This window comes from Myxocyprinus asiaticus, chromosome 15, assembly GCF_019703515.2.
Source record: "Myxocyprinus asiaticus isolate MX2 ecotype Aquarium Trade chromosome 15, UBuf_Myxa_2, whole genome shotgun sequence".
NCBI lineage: Eukaryota > Metazoa > Chordata > Actinopteri > Cypriniformes > Catostomidae > Myxocyprinus > Myxocyprinus asiaticus.
Window position 1 is genome coordinate 25,514,296 of NC_059358.1, and position 20,936 is coordinate 25,535,231.

At 42.0% G+C, this 20,936-nt stretch overlaps 1 protein-coding gene across 2 annotated transcripts in view; it reads right to left on the reverse strand.

Annotated features, from left to right (window-relative positions):
- The window catches only part of LOC127453280 (small conductance calcium-activated potassium channel protein 3-like), a 116,031-nt gene that overhangs the window by 29,673 nt on the left and 65,422 nt on the right, over positions 1-20,936 (reverse strand). For both annotated transcript variants that reach the window (XM_051719527.1, XM_051719528.1), the window contains 2 exons: positions 11,457-11,753; positions 2,427-2,548 (listed from right to left, as the gene is read on the reverse strand). In XM_051719527.1, coding sequence (XP_051575487.1) covers positions 2,427-2,548; positions 11,457-11,753 — 419 coding nt within the window. The remainder of the gene's footprint in view (positions 1-2,426; positions 2,549-11,456; positions 11,754-20,936) is intronic.

Below are 20,936 nucleotides of genomic sequence, written 5' to 3' on the forward strand. Positions count from 1 at the left end.
AAACTATAACATTTCTGTTATAATATCAGTTACTGTAACTACAGTTAAAAACATGATACATTTTAGTAATTGTGATGTGTAGTTTTAAAAGCCTTGTAATTGATGTTGATGCATGGCACATTGTTGTCTACCCTTCCTCATCAGAAGGCTTATTTATAATAATGTTGAGGCTGTCTAGCCATTTGAGAGGTTTGACTTCCTCCATAGTGCTTTAAAGTATAATATTCTCTGTAGAATTCAAATGGATAGCATCAGTTTTATGCTGTGCGCTGCAATATCCAGTGAAGATGACTCGCTCAACAGTTCCACGCTATCCTATCTCTGAAGCACAGTGATGTGTGCACCGCACATTGTTAACGCTTATAAAGCATGGAGCTCATTTTCTGCCAATTTTAAATAAATAAAATACAATGCTAAAAAATTCAATTAAACCTTATTTACGATTTCATTTTCCCAAAGTGTCTGCAAAGTATGTGCCAAAATGAAAAATGAAATTAGATTGCTCAGTGGCGACTGCTTAGGGCCAGAAAAGCCTTCTCGCTGATGTAACATGCCTAATAAATATTTTTTCATCCTTTCATTCTCATTGACTTTTTTGCCTATGTATTTTCAATCGCTTTCCACTCCTAATTCATCTACAAACAAATAGCAAAAAACAAAAAGTTTATAGAATCAGAAATTATTCCTCGATGCTTACAAGCAAAGTGTAACAACTGTTTCACAAATTGCATGCCGGAAGCCATGCTCCTTAGCCGAAGCAGTGCGTGAGTCTGAGCTCCACCCCGTCAGGCCTTCAGAATTTCCACAGAATCCCTCAAAACTGCAGTGAATAGGCATCTAAAGTCAGATTGCCAGATTCATCAGCCAATCAGATTGATTTTTTTGTTCTGGGTGGGTGTGGTCTTAAGGATATGTCCCAGTCAAGGCCTTCTAGCTAGCCTTGAATGACGCAGTCACGCTTTAAGCGATGTACATAATTTGAAAGCGAAGAGTGCGAAATCTTGCTGATGAGTTGGCTGTCATCACTGCCACTATCACCACTGAGAAAGGGATCCTTATGGATTTAAAAACCTGAGACGTTCTGCACGATTGTGCGATTGATTAATTAAACAGGAAAGGAGGACTGATTTTCACTTCAAGCTAATTGGTAAGTGCTTTTTGCATTGTTATAGCAACATCAGGAGTTTTCTAAGTGAAAATATTTTTGCGACCATTGTTTTTAAACACATGGGATGGAAACGTGCCTTTATCTGCACATTGTTTTTGCATTATTATGGTTTTTCACATAAATTATATTTGCAACTTGGATGGAAACATAGCAACTGACACTCTGAAATGCTTGTTTACAAAATGTGTTTTTACAGTAGTGTCTAGAATTATGGACAATTGGGCGAAGGCTTGTTTCATTAAAATAAAAGGTGATTCATTTTCAATTAAACATTCCAATAAAACATTATTTTGATGCTGAGTACAAATATAAACAGCTCATCATCAATTGATTAATTATTCTTTGTATTATTTAGCCATGTGTGCATGTACCGAAATTGAGAAACTGCACTGAAAGCACACAATACAACCCACAAATACACACGGGGCATTTGGTTTCTGTTTTAAGTTAGGGATTGTACATTTCTGATTTTAAGTAAAGGGGGTCTAAACCCCATTGTGTATGTGCTGGACTGTGTAAGAGCAGCGCACAGCCTGTAGGGAGACTCCTCCTCTGGAAAGGGCCTTTAACATGATGACTTTGAGTGCAGTGCATAAAAATAGAGCAGATCCCTGCAGGCTCATCTCAAAAAGGCGCTGCCCTGATCGGATGAGGCACTGGAAATGCACAAACTGTCACTCACGTTGTGTCGCTGAAGCCTGCTTCTATCACAACCACCATCAAAACTCAACTCCCCAACTGGGGGAACCCTCAATATTTTAAACAACACCCCCCCCACACACACACACCCAAGCACACATTCAGAGTTTGTAACCATGACAACACGCCTGGTAGAGTCAGAAGCACCCACTCACTGGCTCGAGGGCCTATTTTATCCTGTGAACCTTTTAAGATGAAACATGGGAAATCTGTTGATGCAAGTCGTGATTGCTGCCTGAGGTGTGTCTGTAAAGGGAGGAATGCCGTTAAGACAGACAGGTCTCCTGGAGACAAGGGTGTGAATGAAAGTGAAGAAAAACAAGCAGTCCTTTTCCTTTCTCTCTCTCTCTCTTTCTATTTCTGTCCTAAATCTCCTCTCCTCCCCACAGAATAGCAAAGAGAGTGTTTGCACACCTCAACTGGTGTGTTATCATCCAGACAGTGGCACTTATTTGGGATTCAGGTGAGTCCTCATTAAGCATAAGACACTTGACAGCGTCTAGACAGAATACCACAATGATTTATTTGTGCATTTTCTCTCTCTCTGTCTCTCTCTCACCTCTCACACACTCTTACGGTCCAGGCAGCGATGATCCACAGGGAGATACTGAAAACCAGCAGCACTGTGCCCGGGCAGATGGTCATCAGAGTCTTCATCACAAACCGTGTGTTAAAGTGCACCTGAAGAGATAAAGACAACAGCCAGTCATCTGTTCCATTAATCCAAGTGGATAGCTTTCCATTATCACAATACTTTTATTGTCACAGCACTAAAAACAATATTGTTTATCACAGTCATCATTACTATTACTGACTGGTGTTCTTTACTGGAAAGTTGCATAAAGACCAGCTCTCAAGAGGGATGGCCAGCCAGGCGAGTGACTTATGTACCAGCCATAATTATTCCTTACCGGCCATTAAACTGTATTTTGAATTATTCTAAAAATAACACATAAATATATATAAATATATATTCTAATGTGATTTCGTTCTGCGTGTAATTCTTTTGGTGGTTTAATGAGGAATATTCCACATATGTGTCACCACATGGAGTTCTAAAGGGATAAACTTTAGGCTTCCTTAATAAAATTCTGAAATTTTGAGGTCAGAGTTATTTGAATACATGCAAGTTGCAATAATATTTAATTATATCTCAGTGAACGTAAGATGATCGACTTTACAGTCAAACTTAAAGTAATAGTTCACCCAAAAATATATTTTTTTTATGTACTCTCCCGCATGTCACTCCAAACCTGTATGACTGTCTTTCTTATGCAGAACACAAAAGGAGATGTTTTAATGAATGTACTGTATCTGTCCGTCTTATATGGCAAGACAATGGCAATTGATAGGGACTCATTTTTAGGGCCCTATTTTAGTTGTAAGATCACTACATCTGAAGCATTGTGATACAGCAAATGCGCCAATTCAGTGGGCACGGCCACAGAGGTTTGGTATTTTTGTGACAGCATGGGCTAAGTCAATTCATATCCATGAATTTAACAGGAAAAGAACATAAAAATGCTACTATAAAAAAACTTAAATTGATTAACAGGTAGTAACCTTAACATATACAGTAAACATTTAATTGACAAGACATGTAATTTTACAGTAAAATATTGTATATATATATATATGTTTTTAGATGTAAAAAGTATGATTTTACCATATAATTAACGGTAAAAAATTTATGTTATGTTTAACAAAAGAATACATGTACATTTACAGTAAACCACTGTTAAAATCACAGTGAAAAATGTCTTGGTTACTGATGTAACCTCTGTTCCCTGATGGAGGGAACGAGACGTTGTGTCGATGTAGTGACACTAGGGGTTCGATCTTGAGAGCCCCAATCACCTTTGCTTAAAATAGAAAAGGTCCCCCACCCTCTTGATGGAAGTTAGCACCACCCTTCAGGTCGATGGCCACAAACCAATCCTGATGTCGTGCTGATGCCAGGATGCACTTCTGCATTAACATCCTGAACGGAAGCCTGTGTAAGGCTTTGTTCAAAGCACGTAGATACAAGATTGGGTGCGACCCTCCCCCTCTTCTGGGCATGATAAAATAAGGGCTGTAAAAGCCCTTGCGCAACTCGGCTATGGGAACGGGCTCTATTGCTCGGATGGAGGCACCCTCGCTCCGCACCATAGTGGAGAGGATGCCACTGAACCTGGGCTGGCGTCTGGCGAACTGGATCGCGATGCGAATCGTTCTGATGAGCCACGGGGCTGGAGAGCGCTAACCAGTCCACCAGCTTCCGTGACAGCGGCACCAAGGGGACGACTGGACTTACCGTGCCTGGGCAGGGTGGTTTGCGGCAAGGCAGAGTAGGCACCCCACCTGGAAGACAGCCCAGGGGGACGTGCTCCTCCGCAAGCCTGCAACGGTGGCCGATGACTGGGGTGGGCGGGCGACCCCAGAGACCAGCACACTTACCTGTTCGCCGGCTGTCTCTCGACGGAGAACGAGGGAACGGGAGGTACTCGCGTTCGCCTGATTGATCGGAAAGACTTCCAGTGCATGGCCGTCACGAGTGCGTTGGCCCAGGGAATGAGGAAACTGCTCTTTTATTGACCATGTGGGTGCCGAGGCCCAGAGGGCACTCGGCGATGGAATACTCGCCACGCGCTGGCCCAAGGGCGATGGTGGGGCTGGAGAGATCTCCCGGGCCAGACCGGTCAGAAGTAGTTGCCTCATCCCTGGGCTGCCCATATCAGGACCGCCTCGAAGCCCATCTGGGGTTCTTGGGGGCCAGCTGATGGGCAGGTGGAGCCGACTTCCCGCGGGAGGATCTCTTTCTTTGAGGCCAGCGTACGGGGCTCCGATGGTACAGGAGCTGGGGCTGGCACTGCAAGGGAACAACTCTGATGAGAAGCAGATGGACTGTGGGACTTCGGAGGCCTGAAGGTGGCCGAATCGTGCCGCGGCAGGATGTGCTTAGTCACCTCAGTCAGCTTCCTCACCGTCGAGAACTGATGGGCAAAATCCTCGACGGAGTCACCAAAAAGCCCCCCTTGGGAGATGGGCACATTGAGAAAGCTTTCTCGGTGTCACGCATCTCCGCAAGGTTGAGCCACAGGTGCCGCTCTTGGACCACAAGAGTGGACATCATCCGGCCCAGGGCACGCGTCGTGACCTTCGTTGCACTTAAGGCGAGGTCAGTCGCAGTACACAGTTCCTGCATCAGCCCCGGGTCGGTCCTACCCTCGTGCAGATCTTTCAGCGCCTTGGCCTGGTGGACCTGCAGGATGGCCATGGCGAGCAGGGCGGAAGTGGCCTGACCCGCGGCCTTGTAAGCCTTTGTCATTAAAGAGGAAGAGAACTTACAGGCCTTGGAAGGGAGCCTTGGTCGGTCACACCAGGTGGCTGCGCCCTGCGGGCATAAATGCACCACTACGGTGCGCTCTCCTGGGGAAGCTCGACATATCCCTTAGCCGCTCCGCCGTCAAGGGTAGTCAGAGTGGACGAGCCCGCAAAGCGTGTATGGGCAGAAAAATGTGCCTTCCACGACTTCGTTAGCTCCTTGTGCACTTCCGGGAAGAAAGGCACCGGGGCGGGGTGCGGCCGTGGGTCGCGCTCCAAGCCCAGAAACCAATCATCCAGCCGCGAACACTCAGGGCAGGGTGGAGGGTTCCGCAAAAGCTCATCCTCGTCGCGAGCCGCGAACGACACATTAAACCCGCCCTGAGGTAGGCCGCCTGCAACACTCGACAGCTCTTTCGGGTAGAACGAGCATGCTGGGGGATGGGAAGTCCACGGGGGCTTGCCGACCTGGCCGGCTGTGCATCAGCCCAGGAAGGACCAGGTCGGGGAGCAGCTGCGGTGGCTCCTTGCTTCATGAAGAAGGAAGTGAGCTGCGACCGCAACGTTCTCATGTGCATGTTCTCGCAATGAGAACATAACCCTTCCATGAAAGCTGCCTCGACGTGCTGGCACCCCAGATTTCATGGCTGTCCGGAGGGGAGAGATAATGGCCACATCCAGTAGCGCAAACGTGGAAGGACATATTTAAAAAGATGCCAAGCGTTTGTGCGAGCTCTTTTAGAAGGAAATATACTCTTTTGAATATACTCTTTTAGCACCCGTAGACTCAGCCGCCGAAGTGCCCAGGGGAAGCACAACACTCGATCGTGTGAGGGTGACCGCTGATATGCACCGTAAAATCCAGCAGCATAAGCGAAAGGTGAGAGGACGAACACAAGCATGCATTCGGATCTGAAGAAAAAATCTGAATGAGTGGTGCACGCCATCTCCTTTTATACCCGTATGTCCGGGGCGGAGAGTGGCATGCAAATTCCACTCACCAATTCTCATTGGCCAGTTCTATTTTAAGCAAAGGTGATTGGGCTCTCAAGATCAAACCCCTAATGTCGACACAATGTTGAGTGAGTGACAGACAGGGAACAATAATCGGTCATTCCCAGAAGTCTCTGCGTGACCCATCACATTTCATTATATTTTATGGAAATAGTTGTTTATTTTTATTTTTCATATCAGTTATGTATACATTAGGGTGTTCTATGTTATATTTTATGTAGTTTAGTTCATGTTTATTGCATTATTTTAGTGTCACATGTGTTACTCTGATGGTGTTTTGTGTTTGTGTGATTGCTACTGTGCACTGTCTGTACATGTGTTTCAGTCATTGCTGCGGTTTTGAAGATTTAAGCATGATGACATCATCAGAACAAAAACAAACACACATCCACCATGAATGACAGGGGAATGTTATGGGACATAGAAAAGGCGAGGTGCCTTTTATATACGTGCATAAGTTAGTTGTGCATACGATGCACAGAGGTGCAGGTTTCGTTCACTCTGGTGTGCATAATGACACCAAATTAACAAAAAACACACAAAAATAGCAACTGCGTTGTCTTATCCATCATGTGAACATTTGTGATGATGCAAATTGATGACGGAAAAGTACCGGGGTTCGACAGAATCATATGCGAGTCTGAAACCAGATCAACACTGCGGGGGGCACCTGGAACAATCACACTCAGATTTAGACCGCAGCAAATGTGCCCAGTGTGTAAACCACCTCAGTCATCATGTGGCTTTCTGTTGTTACTATGGTGTTTAAAATAAAGATTAAAAAGCTCACTGCAACTGCAGTTAAGCAAACATAATGGAAGGAGAGTGTAAAGATGCAGTAAATAATCAAGATGCAGCATTTCAGCACCACTGAAAATGAACAGCGACCGATCAAACACAAAGCATAGACATAGGGTGCTTTCACACTAGCACTTTTGGTGCACACCCGGGTTCGAATGATGTCAAAGGTCTGTTCGTTTGGATAATGTAAACGCTGCACCCAAGTCCGACTGAACGGTTCACTGCTGATATGATCGCAACTGTACCAAATCGCTGAAGTGAACCGATATTGATGGCGTAAAATTTACGTCTTTGCAGGTTTCAGGTCGCAATTATTATGGTATAATGCATTTCTCGTACCTGCTTGTGTCCAAATAAATCCCCTTCAGAGAGAGTAGCTCACATTCTTCACATCTCTTGCAATGCATCCGCTGGCTTGCGGCAGACAAACACTAATATTAGTCACATCATTGCACATTCAATGCATCCTTGGCAGACAAACACAAGTGTCGTTCTGTTCATGTATGTAACATTTTGGTGGTAAATTCAAAGATATAAATACTTTATTAACACAGCGAAGATTAAGTCTTCTTGAGTTGTTACCAAGTAACAGTGGTAAACAGCTGCCGCTTGTACTCACGTTGATGATTAAATCGGACTGCGGTTGGGACCCAAATAATATGATGTGAACAGAGACCAGCAAGGGCAGGGGGAGGGGGAGGAAATGAACTTGGTCCAAGCAATCGAACCAAGTGTGAAAGCACCCATATACTGCATATTAGACAATGGAAAAACTCTCCCACTGAAATCAGAAACATAGTAATTACATCCTTCTTCAATGTCAGTTATACATCTATGACATGAAAAAGGTGGTGCTTGTATAGAGAATGTAAGTATATTTACTCATATTGATCTACTGACACAAACACCACGGCTAGTTTTCACTTTTACAGAGATTTGCACTTTGATAGCACCTGCTGGTGGACTGAGTTTAGACTTTGCTCTAAGAACATACTTGGTTCTTAAATGTTTTAAGCGCAATGACTTACTTCCTACAAAAATGGCAAATTAGGCTTTGTGCCACTTTATTTATGTGGACCTCCCATACGTTTTAGCAAAAACACCCACAGTGTGCGCACATTTGGCCACAGAGAGTGCAAACACTCCTACCATTGCCGAGTTGCGCGTTGCCCAGGCACGAAAATTGCACTTACATTTAGTGTTTTTATGTAAAATTGGATAAGACTTAGCACATGATCATAGTGTGCGATCATAGAGCAGAGTGCTGTGCCTAATGCATGTAAGAAAAAAAAGCATTATGGCTTAAAATGGACCCAAAAGCATCTCATTCCAAGTCTTCTGAAGACATACGATAGGTTTTGGTGATAACCAAATAGCTCTTATTCACAGCAGCGCCATCTTTCTTTTTTGATGGTAATGACAACGAGGCTGTGAGGGATAGACATACAGTCTCTTCAAGGGCTGTACTGTAATTAAAAGTGTTTTTGTTTCATTCCCGTGGACAAAACACTGAAAAAAAAAAATCTTTCCAAGAACGTTCAGTAGACAAACAACTCCAGACAACATGAGTTGTGGCAAATCAGATGGGATCTAGGAGTGTTATACAGCTTTATACTACATGTGCCACTGAAGAGATGGTAAGTCTATCCCTCACAGCCTCATTTTCATTCCCGTTAAAAATCAAAGATGGCAGTACTGTGAATAAGGTCTATTTAAATAATTTTTCAGTGAATATCTTGAAGTCTGTTGCACATTCATGAGTGCATAAAAGAAGCTCATTCACAATGGCACTTTGTGTTCCACATAAGAATATTCCTTTAAACCATGTACTATGTTGCATGTCCTTACAAAATTAACAACAACTGGTGAGTAACTTGCCAAAGCCAATCTATTTACTTGCCAAAGCCAGTCGCTTGATGAGTGTTCATTTCAGACCCCAGGAGGCAGAGATCTCTGAACTAAGACTGACCACATGATCATTAATGGAAAAACAGCACATGAGAGGAAAGAGAATTTGCATTTACATCTCTTTGAATCAAGAGCTTCTTTTAAAGGACAAAGTGATTACCCTCTCCAATCAGCCATTCAAATTAAAGTACATGTGCACTCCTTTTTGTTGTTTCAGGTCATTTCAATGGCATGGAAGGACAAAACTCAAACTTCAATGTATCAAACACTTGACAGCCACTGCAGTCATTCTTCAGCTTTTCTTAAGGACAAAGCTGAAAAGAGATACACAATATTCAGAAACATCAATCACCCATCTAAAGTCAAGCAGAGATAAACCTGCTTAAAAAACACACAGTCCTCAATCATAAAATCCATTACAGCAGAAAATTCATTAGTCACATCAAATGACACCAAGCTGTGATACTGCATCCTAACAATGCTAAAACAATTAGACTACAGAACGCTTTTGACCTTGCACTGAAGCTATGTCACGGATTTAAAATCTTTAAACCATCAGCAAAGCTGACAGGTTCATTTTTCTCAAGAGACTGAAAACAAACACAAAATACTTCTTCCAGTACAGAAAACCTCAGGTCTCTGTCACTCATGATTGGCCTCATAAAACTGAACTTTACTGCCCTCAGCAACACTATATGATGCCTTTCTCAGGTGAACAGATCCTGGTCCTGTCAGTCCAGGCATGCAGTCAGAATTGGGAGGAGACAAAAGGATATTCTCATGAGAGGATGTGCTTATTGAATGTGAGAGCACAAGTGACCACTGAGGCCAGATGGAAAAGGAAAGCTGGCAAGTTGATGAGGTCTGGAAGAGAAGGCATTTCTAGAAAAATCAGGTGAAGACAGGAAACAAGAGAGTAAGGTAAAGCACAATCAATGGTATTCAATTAAATTTCCAAGAGGTGCAGTTTATAAATGCCATTCCCAGCAAAAGTCGATCACTCAAAGGTCCCAAAATAACGTTTACACTGTTTCAGTAGTCAAAATATTGTTTGGCTACAAGGTTACATATTTTTATTTTTTATTTTTTAAAATACAATGTGCATTTTAGGAAAATTCTTTGCAAATTTTCAAGTAGGGAGCTATAATACCTTAAAAATGATACAATCGCAGTGATTATTTGCACTAGGTGTAAATAGCACCTGCCACACTGTGTGGCTATTTGCACTCAAACAGTCTGGTGGAAACAGTGAAATTAAAGATAAACTGCACCCCAAGTGTTGCTTCAATGGTGTGGTGTGTTAAGACATTGTGGATGTGTTTTACTGGTACGGACGACCCGGGTTCGATTCCCCCTTTTGCCCCAGTTTTTCCCACTCTGTTTCCTGTCTCCACTCTTAATATTTCCTCTAATACTACTTATAACAATAAATACAAATTAATATAAAGGTTGATTTCCTTGCAGTGATTTGGTCACTGTGAATATCGGAGAGTTGAGAGAAAGGTTTGATCCAGGTAAATTAACCATGGTTTTACTATATTGATAATGTAGTAACCATATTTTTTGGTATAAGCCATAGTTTTAATGCAGTTAACCATAGTGTTACTACAGTAATATGGTGTTAATATAGTAACTATGTTTAATTTTGTGGTTACTATGATTTTACTACAAAATACTATGGTAAGACTATGGTTACTGTAGCAAAACCATGGATAATTTTCGTAGGGGAAGGTTAAGGTTAGGTTTAGAGGTAAGGGTTATTTAGTGTAGGCTGTCTGTGGGACTCTAAATAAACACAATAATCATGCTGCAATGATGCCCCTATACTGTATGTTAGTATTTAATTAGGTGTGAAAATAGCATCTAACACTATTTGCACTTAGTGCAAAGAAGATAATTTTGGTTGCTATTTACTTAGTGCAAATAGCATCTGCCTAATATAATACCATAAAATAAAAAAATAATAAATTATATTGATTATTATGTCCCTCTAAGGCCATAGTAATCTCCAATTATTATTCAATTAAATTCAAAACTATTTGTAGTCATTTATAAAAGGAAAATTACACATGCATTAGATTACCATAACTAGTGTATCCTTTCACGTGAGTGTTAGCAATTGTACAAAGCCAAAACACAGTAACTACAACAACACTCACTCTGTTTTCTCTGAATCTGAGCATTGTTAAGCCAAACCTGCCTGTCAAATGACAGATCAGAGTCTAAGAGATATGAATTCGGTCATAATTCAATTTTGAAAAAAATAAATAAATGTGCTGTTACTGCATTCTGCCTTTGCATGCATTTCACTCATTTATTGTTTGCTCCTTTTTGATTCCTACTGTACATTAATGAAGTGTGAAGCACACCTTTTTTATATGCTGCTTTAGTGTTCAGTTTCTCAGTTTGGAAAAATATGCTATATTTTTGATTATTTCTTATTTATCAATGATAAATGCTTCTAGGTGGAACCAATCTTGGATCGCAGTCTTCTAATTAGTGACTTCTGCCCTAAACCCTCACCTTTGACCCCCTAATTACCCTTGACTTGACCTCTGACCTTGTTGAGTGCCCCTATGCTGCGAGAGGAGGCGTCAGTGAAGAGCTTGCTGTGTAGCAGCATGACTCGGGCGATGAGGTAGAGTCTTAGGAACATGGGCACAGACAGCACCATGTCCAGATCTGCCTCCGCCTGTGAGGGAGCATAGGAGAAGGCCAGCCGTGCCCGCCACATGAACTTGAAGTCCCCTGGCACTGGGTGAACCGCCGAGACGATCAGCTCCAGAGTGATAAGCAGCACTCGCTCCATGGTCATTGCAATCCTCCAGTCGTCTGCACCATTGTCAATGACGAAGAGCTGAAGGGGACAAGTCAGAATGCAAATGTTAAACAGTGCAAATTAAATGGAGTTCCATGGCAAAGCTTCAATTCAGACCTTTATAGGACATAACTCGCAAGATTCAACACTTAACATAATGGATATGAAATTTGCATTCAGTCATTAAAAAGAAGTGCTCAAGGGAACACAGCTGTCACTAGCTGCAACACTGACATGACGCAAAGGAAAAATGGAAACAAATCACAGCCAAGGAAGCAGATTTATTAACTGCTCTTTAAACCTATCAAAGTTTCCTAACCGGATGCTAACCACGACGATAAAGTGGCAAGCAATAAAAGCTATCTCTTCCATGTAAATGAAAAAAAAAAAGTTCTTGTCACAACCAACCCCCAAACCCCCCACCCTCCATTCAAAGTGAAATCTCATTACACCAAAATCACACTCCTAATACTGTAGCTGTATGTTCAAGACTCCAGGAAATAGCCTGATAAGTGCAATTTTCTGTCTGATGATGACGTATTTCCTGTTAAAAAATAGAAAATTTGGGTGGGACATAATCAAGGTCTCATCTGTTTTGTTTTAAATAGCCAATAAACATTGGGCATGTCACAGCCATGTACAATGATTTGGGACATTCTCATTCTAGAAAGCTTTTGATTGGACAAAAGTCTGTGTAGTGCAAAATAATTCATCAATATTTCTGGTATCATATATGCCTCAAAGAAGACCTCAAAACAAAAACACATGGACTAATAGCTTCAAAACTATAATTATCTGATGGGGTCTATAAACATCAAATATCTTTGTGTTGCGTCGCACAGTTTCTTTTGTTTTTTTAAGTGTGGACAGACAAATTGCTTGTCACTGGAAACATGTCACATCGCGCCAATCATATTTAGGACATTGAAAGATGAAAGATAACAGGTTGCACAAGCACTCCTCAAGACTAAGCATTCATCATACATCTAATCAAAGACATCAATTACAAATTAATAATTCAGATTATCTTATTATAACAACTAATAAATAGAGCTGCTCTCCTCCTGGTGGAATGAGTAAAATGTGTTCTGAGAGGCAGCACTGGATGCAGAATGAGAGGGAAACAGACTGATGAGCACGACAATGAGAACACACTCATAGTCATTTTATTCTGCCAGGAAAGCCAAACAGATAGAGCAATAAGCAAACAGAATTCCGCTGGCATAATGTGCCGTGACAGTTACATGACTATCTCTCTGTTTCTCTCTCCCACTGCAACTTCATGTCAGGCAGTATATCAGCAGAGACTAACGACGGAACGGGAAGCTAATTGTGCTGTTGGCAGTGTTAGATGTGTTTAATGTTAATTGTAAGTGTTAGATTGGCAAGGTTTGTTTAATTGATAAGCAGAAGGCAAGCAGGGTTTTTCCCACTGAGACACCCACACACATACCCACAGGAGATCTGGAAATTATTATCCAGGAATCCTGAGGACTCATGAATGAAGCCATATATTTTCTTGAAGATATATTGCAGAGGCTGCGTTTGTGCACAGCGTAACAGGTCTTTCTAGTATCTGATGAAATTGCTTGGCTTTTCTAATTGCTACACTTCAGTGAATGCACTGATCATGTAAGCTACACTGCCTTTTAAAATGTTGTTCTATGCATGCATGTCTGACTCGGTGTGTGAAGGGCATGGTGCATGTCATATGGCAGTAAAATGTGCATGCTTTTTTTCTGGAAAAGCAAGCCTCGTCATGGAGACTGTTGCCTAGGCGACAACATCAAAGACCAGCTGAGCTTAATTAGAGTCCCCTGGTGAGAGAGCGAGAGAATGACTGTGTGTTTGTGTATGTACACAAAAAATAGAGAGCAAGTGAAAGTGAGAGGGAAGCAAGATAGAAAAGAGGTGGAAGGGAGGGAAACAGGCTGAGAGAGGGAATGAATGTAAAAAATACGTGGGTGTGGGTGGGTAGAAGAAGAGTGAAAGAGAATGTGTGTGTGTGTGTATGCGAGTGCATGTGAATCTGTGAGGGACTTGTATGGATGGATGGGTGGGTGACTTATATGGGTTATGTCAGTAGAGGTCAGCTGATACCAAGATGTGATACCAAGATTACAGTAAAGAGTGCCCGATATAATGTTGATATATTGTAAATAATCCAATTTAATGTTGTGAAATGAAGCTTGCTGAAATTAAATTAACACTTAAGTCACACAATATTTACTCAAAATTCACTTACAAACATTTGAAAACAGAAAATTATTATTATTAGACTGCATTTTAAAAATGTATCAATATGTTTATTTTGTTGACAAGGCTAAGGTTAAATTTTGGAACTGACACAAGGAGGAACTTATTTCACACAATATTTACTTAATATTCACTTAAAATTATTTAAAAACAGAAAATGTTTAGTATTTAAATTCTTTATTAAGGGTCATGAAAGCCCAAAACACATTGAAACGCTAAAAATTATGTACACGTGGCACTCATTATGTTTAATACTAAGGGAAACATGGTCGTATTTTTTTACCATTTCATTTTTTTGGTTTAAAATCGAGAGTTGAAGCAACATCACAAAATATGAGGTATATGCGTAAAGTCTGAGAGATGAGTGGTTAGAGAGCATGTGTCTATGTCTCTAATTTCTGAGTGTTTCTCTATATTATTCATGAGAAGGAACGATTCTATCCAGTTAGTACGCTGCCTTAAGGGCGGTTTCACTACACTTCGTGCTCCCTTCAAACGCATCTGAATGTGGGAGACTGAAAAGGCAACCTCGTTTTGTCCTACCCTGCGTATTGGAAGTTCAGGTTTGGTAAACTCTGACCTGCGAATCAGTATGATGAGAGGACGTGTGACCAATAGAAGATCGAAACGTCACGCTGATCTCTTGGCTCAATTCAAAGAATAGGCCTAAATATCCTCAAAGCTGCAGGTTTTGTAGTTGCAGGAAAGTTAGTTGACAATATATTTTTTAAATTATATAAATATTATTTGTTATTTTTCTCTCCCACATGACATGAAATCCTGGTCCGTTGCATTGTCCGGAAAAAAATTTGCATGCTCAAAGTCTTGTGTGACCTCTTCTTTATGCATGATATCGCATTACAGCCAAGAATTCAAAACCACTCACGGATGTGACAGAATCTGCAATCGGATAGAATTTATTCAGATTGATGTAAATTAGTGCATGTAAACATAGTTACTGAAAAAGTGCACATATTCCATCGCATATCTGATCGTGGACAGGATAACACGATGGCTTGTTCAAAAAATGAAGACAATGAGGAAAATGAAAACACAAAGTCATGTCAACTGTCTTTTTGGTATCCTTTACACCATGCGAAAGTTACCAGGATATAGGCCTACATGGTTTACCGACATTATGTCATCATGACAACAAAGTTTAAATACAGGATAACTTTACACAGACAAGGTTTGTGAGCAACAGTATTGTTGCTATACTTTTGAAAAAGTGTGTATTTAATGTTTTGTGTATTTGACCCATTTACTTTCATCATATGTGCCTTACTGCATGTGATTTATTTTATATTTTTTTTAAAAGAGTGACAAGTCAAAATTATTTCCTGTGGTAATCAACATTACACAATCAATGTGCGGTGATGTGGCCGTAGCCGAGCGATGTCTGAGAGATAAAGTCCTTGTATTGATCCCCATATCGAGCTCTAAATACCCCCAGGGGTAGTGGTACGTAGTCGTCCCTTCCAGTTACCTGAGCATAAAAAAGAAGTGGTTTGGGAAGAATTAAAGGCCATGGTAGATTTGGGGGTAATAGAAGAATCCCATAGTGACTGGGCCAGTCCGGTGGTGCTGGTTCTGAAGAGTGATGGCTCAGTCCGGTTCTGTGTGGATTATAGAAAAGTCAATGCGGTGTCTAAATTTGATACGTACCCAGTTCCTCAGATTGATGAACAGTTTGGTCGGTTAGGTGCGGCTCGCTTTTATTCGACAATGGATTTAACGAAGGGACATAGGCAGATCCCCTTAACTTCTATGTCCCGTGAAAAGACGGCATTTTCCACCTGCCCCAACTACGTTTCAGCGGCTCATGGACAGAATCTTAAGACCACATGCTGCTTACGCCACTGCCTATCTGGACAACATCATTATTTACAGTAATGATTGGCAGCGGCACCTGCAGCACCTGAGGGCTGTCCTGAGGTCTTTGAGATGTGCGGAACTCACAGCAAATCCAAAGAAGTGTGCAATTGGGCGGGTGGAATTACGGTACCTGGGCTTCCACTTGGGTCACGGGCAGATGACCTAAGACCTAAAAGGAGGTGAGACAGTTCCTGGGGCTGGCTGGCTATTATCTCAGGTTTGTGCCTAATTATTTGACCGCCACCAGCCCGCTGACTGATCTCACTAAAAAGGGGGCCCCAGATCTGGTCCAGTGGACGGAGCCGTGTCAGCAGGCATTCACGCAGGTGAAAGTTGCGGCGGGCCATTATTGCACTCTTCTAACTTCGCTCTCCCTTTTATCTCACAGACGGACGCATTGGAGAGGGGGTTGGGAGTGGTACTGTCCCAGATGGTGGAGGGGGAGAAGCGCCCCGTGCTGTACAGCATGATAGAAAAGGAGTGTCTGGCCATCAAGTGGGCGGTCCTCATCCTCCGGTACTATCTGTTGGGGCGTGCTTTCACCCTCTGTTCGGACCACGCCCCGCTCCAGAGGCTCCATTGCATGAAGGATGCCCACACGCGGATTACCCATTGGTATCTGGTTCTCCAGCCCTTTAAGTTTGAGGTGGTCCACAGGTTGGGGGTGCAGATGGCTGTGGTGGATTTCCTCTCTAGAAATGGGGAGAGTAAGTGACAGGTTGGATGGCTCCCCAGCCTGAGTCAGGCTATGGGGGTATGTGGTGATGTGGCTGTGGCTGAGAGACATCTGTGGAGAGCGAGGCTAGGAGAGGAAGAATGGTAAGAACTGACACCTGTGGGAAATTATCTCTAACAGCTGTTCTGTGTTACAGTGGGAGCTGGAGAGGCATAAAAACCGAAACATACTTCAAGCAAGTACGCAAACGCAGATGTGAGTACTTGGCCAATGCATGGTCCTGTTGTACATACATTACATGCGCTCTTGCATTGCTCTGGTGGTTACAAATCTCAGACCACAAGGGGGCAATAGATTTTTTTAGGCATGACCATGAAACCGGTGTTGCATCCAAAACTAGGAAAATGCTGCCTTCGGAGGCTGTATACGCAGGCAGGATGAAAATAAGGTGCTTTTCAAACTGTTCAAAAGCCAGTTTCCTTGAGTTACATTCATTCAAAACAGCAGTCAGTTAAGCCATTAACTGTTTAGGCGGCAAGTCAGCTGCCTACATTTTCGGATGCAGCCCGGATATGGAAGATGTGTCGATAGTTGAGGAGTGGGGAGAGACAAGGAGAAAAGACAAGTTAGTTTGAAGGGACTGGGGACACAAAGTCATATATTTTTCAAAAAGATTCAACTCAAATTGCTAGAAACTTCGCTCTAGCGCCCCTTGCGGCAATGCTAAGAATGCAGTGCATAGTTGCATTGGGTTATGAATTGAGCGCTGACACATTTCACAATGCAACAACACGTGAAATCGAGCTTGCATAGCAAGGTGCGTCTGCGTTCACGTACTTGCGTAGAGTATGTTTGGGACTTAAGAGGGCAGTCCAGACTGCCGGAGGAGAGAGAGAGAGATGCACACAGCAGAGTCTTGTGTGTGTGTTGCTGAAAAGCAAACTAAAGAGTGTGTGCAATAAAAAGCTTACGTGGATTGTTTACCCGGCTCCCGCATCCTCCTTCAAAGAAAGTAGCAAGAGATCTGTCACACAGTGCTGTCAGTACAGTTTAACTTGTATTAAACCCAAAACATTCCTTGTAAGACTAAATATCTTTGAATTTATGTTTAGTCTTAAAGCAGACCCTTGTTTTGGTGCCAATAAATGAGTGCTGTTCTCATTTTATTCTCAAAGGTTTGAACAAAATATCCAAGTCTTTGATTTGCAAACTGTTCTATCGTCTTCACTCTTCACAAGTTTACACTTTTGTCCCATGACTGATATATAACAAAGTGCCCCAAAACTCTTTTGTTTTGTCTCCATGCATGTTGACTTTCAGTCATCTTTATCATGAGTGTGTTGTGTAAGTGAGTGAATTGTTGGGCTTGACCCCCTCCCACTTCCATGAAATACTGGTCAGTCCATCAGCCTGGATGATATATTGGTCTTTCACGACTTATTAGTACTTCCATATTTTATACTATTTTATAAAACTCAATAGTCTTTATGTATCTGCCAAAAACTGGCTCATCTGTGCAAGATGTACTTTTATTAGAGTAATCGTGTGAATGATCCATCAAAATATTCTGAAGACAAAGATGAAACAAATTCCTTAATATTCCTCTGTCATTATCTCGCTTCCCTCCTCCATATGTTACCCCTAATTCATCTATCTACTACCTCTCCATCCCAGATTCTGTCATTCTTTTTCGGGCCAAATCGCCACCAGGATATGCTGAATAATTAAATTCCATTAGTGAAGGTAATCTGTGAACATGAGTGACTGGAGCGAGCTGCCTCCCTCAGCCCATCAGAGACAGAGAGAAAAACCCAGAATCTCCCAACAAATGAGGGCCAGAACCAATTAGGAAAAATTAGGGGGAAAAAAAGGAAGTATGGGTAGAAGAATAGATGTAATAATGAAGGGAGAGAAAGAGAAAGATTAATGGATAGGTGAAAAAGGGGGACAGTTCAGGAGAGAGTGAGTTAGAGTTAAGTGTAAAAACAGACTGAGGGTTGAAAAAAGAGAGAGGTAAGAACAGAGTGACGAAGATAAAAGACAGAAAAACAATACTGTTTTGTTGTTTTGCCCTGTCAGAGATGAACACCTTTGTAATGATAATGGAATTGTAAGTCACACACATAACACGCACAAAGTTTACATACATACTAATTCAGGCTACCACACTTCCCCACAAGGACTAAAGTCAGCCTAGGAAAATCAAGAGAACAGCAAGCAACTTCAATCAACTCATCAACTCAGATTACTCAAAATCAGAATACCATGTGCTCTCTCCACATTCCGAGATATACACACTGATACAGACACACGCAGGTGTATATATCATATATGTATAGGCGTATACTGAATATACAGCTAAACAGGCAGAGAAATCTGCCTGCAGTCTCTTTAAAAAAAAAAAAAAACATGAGTGTGAGATCTGTTTGGAATATCCTCTAAATGAAATATATATCTATATATACTGTATATATACACACTGTGGCTCTCTCTCACATGCACACATATAAACTCCCATGTGAGTAGCCAGCCAGTAGCAAAAACAGCAGGAAATCCCATTAGTTTCTGATAAGCTACAACTCTCACAATGAAACTAAGCGACAAGATGTGCTGTGACTGTACTTTTGCAATGTTCCGGAAATGTTTCCCCGACATTCCTTTGTCAGTACCGGCCATACTCTGCTTGAGAGTTTACCACAGTTAAAAGCATTACCTGCACATTTCCTTCTCTATGACAGAACAGGGGAGCTGTACAGTGTGGTTAGCCATATAGAAACCTTTCAGCTCTAAGTACAGGACTGCTGCTGACACCTCATTCCTCCTCCAGAACCCAGTGGTGATCTCCTTGACATTAGCATTCTCCATATGTACACACTTTTTGCAAATCAATTATTTTAATTCAACACTCAACCCAACTTACTGCTGCTCCCTATAAAAAAAAAAGTGAATTCAGAAGTGGGTAGTAGACAAATATCATGGATCTGAACTTTTTTTTGTTAGTTTGTTTCAACATCAGGATTTTATGTAAAAATTTATATCTACAGTGGTGTTCAAAAGTCCACATTGAAAATCTGGAATTCAAAATGTAATTTAAACATGGAAATGGAAGCGTAAGCGGTAGTTCTGTCAGGGAGACTTGTGCGGTACACGTCATCGTTTCATTCATAATTTCCTTTAATAACTGTTCACCTCTCACTTTAAAGGTCTGCCAGCAGCCAACCACTCTGCTGCCTTCAGGTGCCAATGTGGCAATTTTTTCTAGAACTTACTATGTCCAACATCGAGTCAGCTTCGCTCCCCGACAAGCTAATATGGATTTAGTCACTGCTCCTTACCTTACATCCAGGATCAGCAGCTCCTCGCCGCAGTGCGAGTCTGCAATTTCCGGAGTCTCAGTGGGATCGCTGCCATCTTGGAATGACAACAGAAATGTTTAGCAGGCATCTCCATCAATCTCAGTCTCTCCAGGCCACAGGTGAACCAGCTCACATAACATCTTGGGAAGCACGCCTTCCCTCCCCGATGATGCCACCGCTCCATCTCAACTTTCTTCCCCGCATCAAACCTACAGGTCATAAACGATCAGCAAATCCTAATCTTCATCCAGATCTCAATCACGTAGGAGACCTCCCTTAGTCGAGCCACTGCACCTACTGCAACCAGAATGCACGACCCGGTGCCGGAAGGAGCTTGCTCCTCGCCAAGTCCATCAAAAGCATCGCATCAAGGCAGCAACTGATCCCCATCAGAAATACGCTAAGTTCATAATCATCAATTTGCATTTAGAGGATGGTTTAAGGGTCTTCGGCTTTCTGCTATCCATGTTGCCTGTTCATCACAACCCTCGTCTGCATCAATATCACATTCAAGTGGCAAAATTTCACTCCAATAGAGCATTCCGTTCTCATAGTTCATTGTAGGCAATCACGCGTTTCACAGCTTGACGGCCACACCATGGCGGGTAACTGCGTTTAAGGTTCACAATGCTGATTCATTCACCATGTTGCATGCCCAAGTGTACCCCTATCAGGGAATTAAGATCTGTTATTTATGCATGTCATGATGCACAGTACTTATTGTACAGGTCTTAATCCATTCAGTTAAGATGATGCCATATTTTGTTGGTCACTCCTATCGTAACTGTTGCCTGATTCATTTGACATTTTCCAACGCAATGATTGCTCAAAACCCGCCTGAATGCATAAAACAAAAATGCCCAAATAGTGTATATGAAAATGAAATGTACATTAACCATAATACTACAGCATTGCCTTTACAACCTTGACAACAAAATTAAGCGACGCAAAGATAAAGTTTCCAAAAACCTTTCCATTTACCCATTTTTCAGGGTCGTTTTCTCTTACGTTTACTGTTTTGTTATTGTTAAGACTGCTTTATTTCTATCACAAAAAATC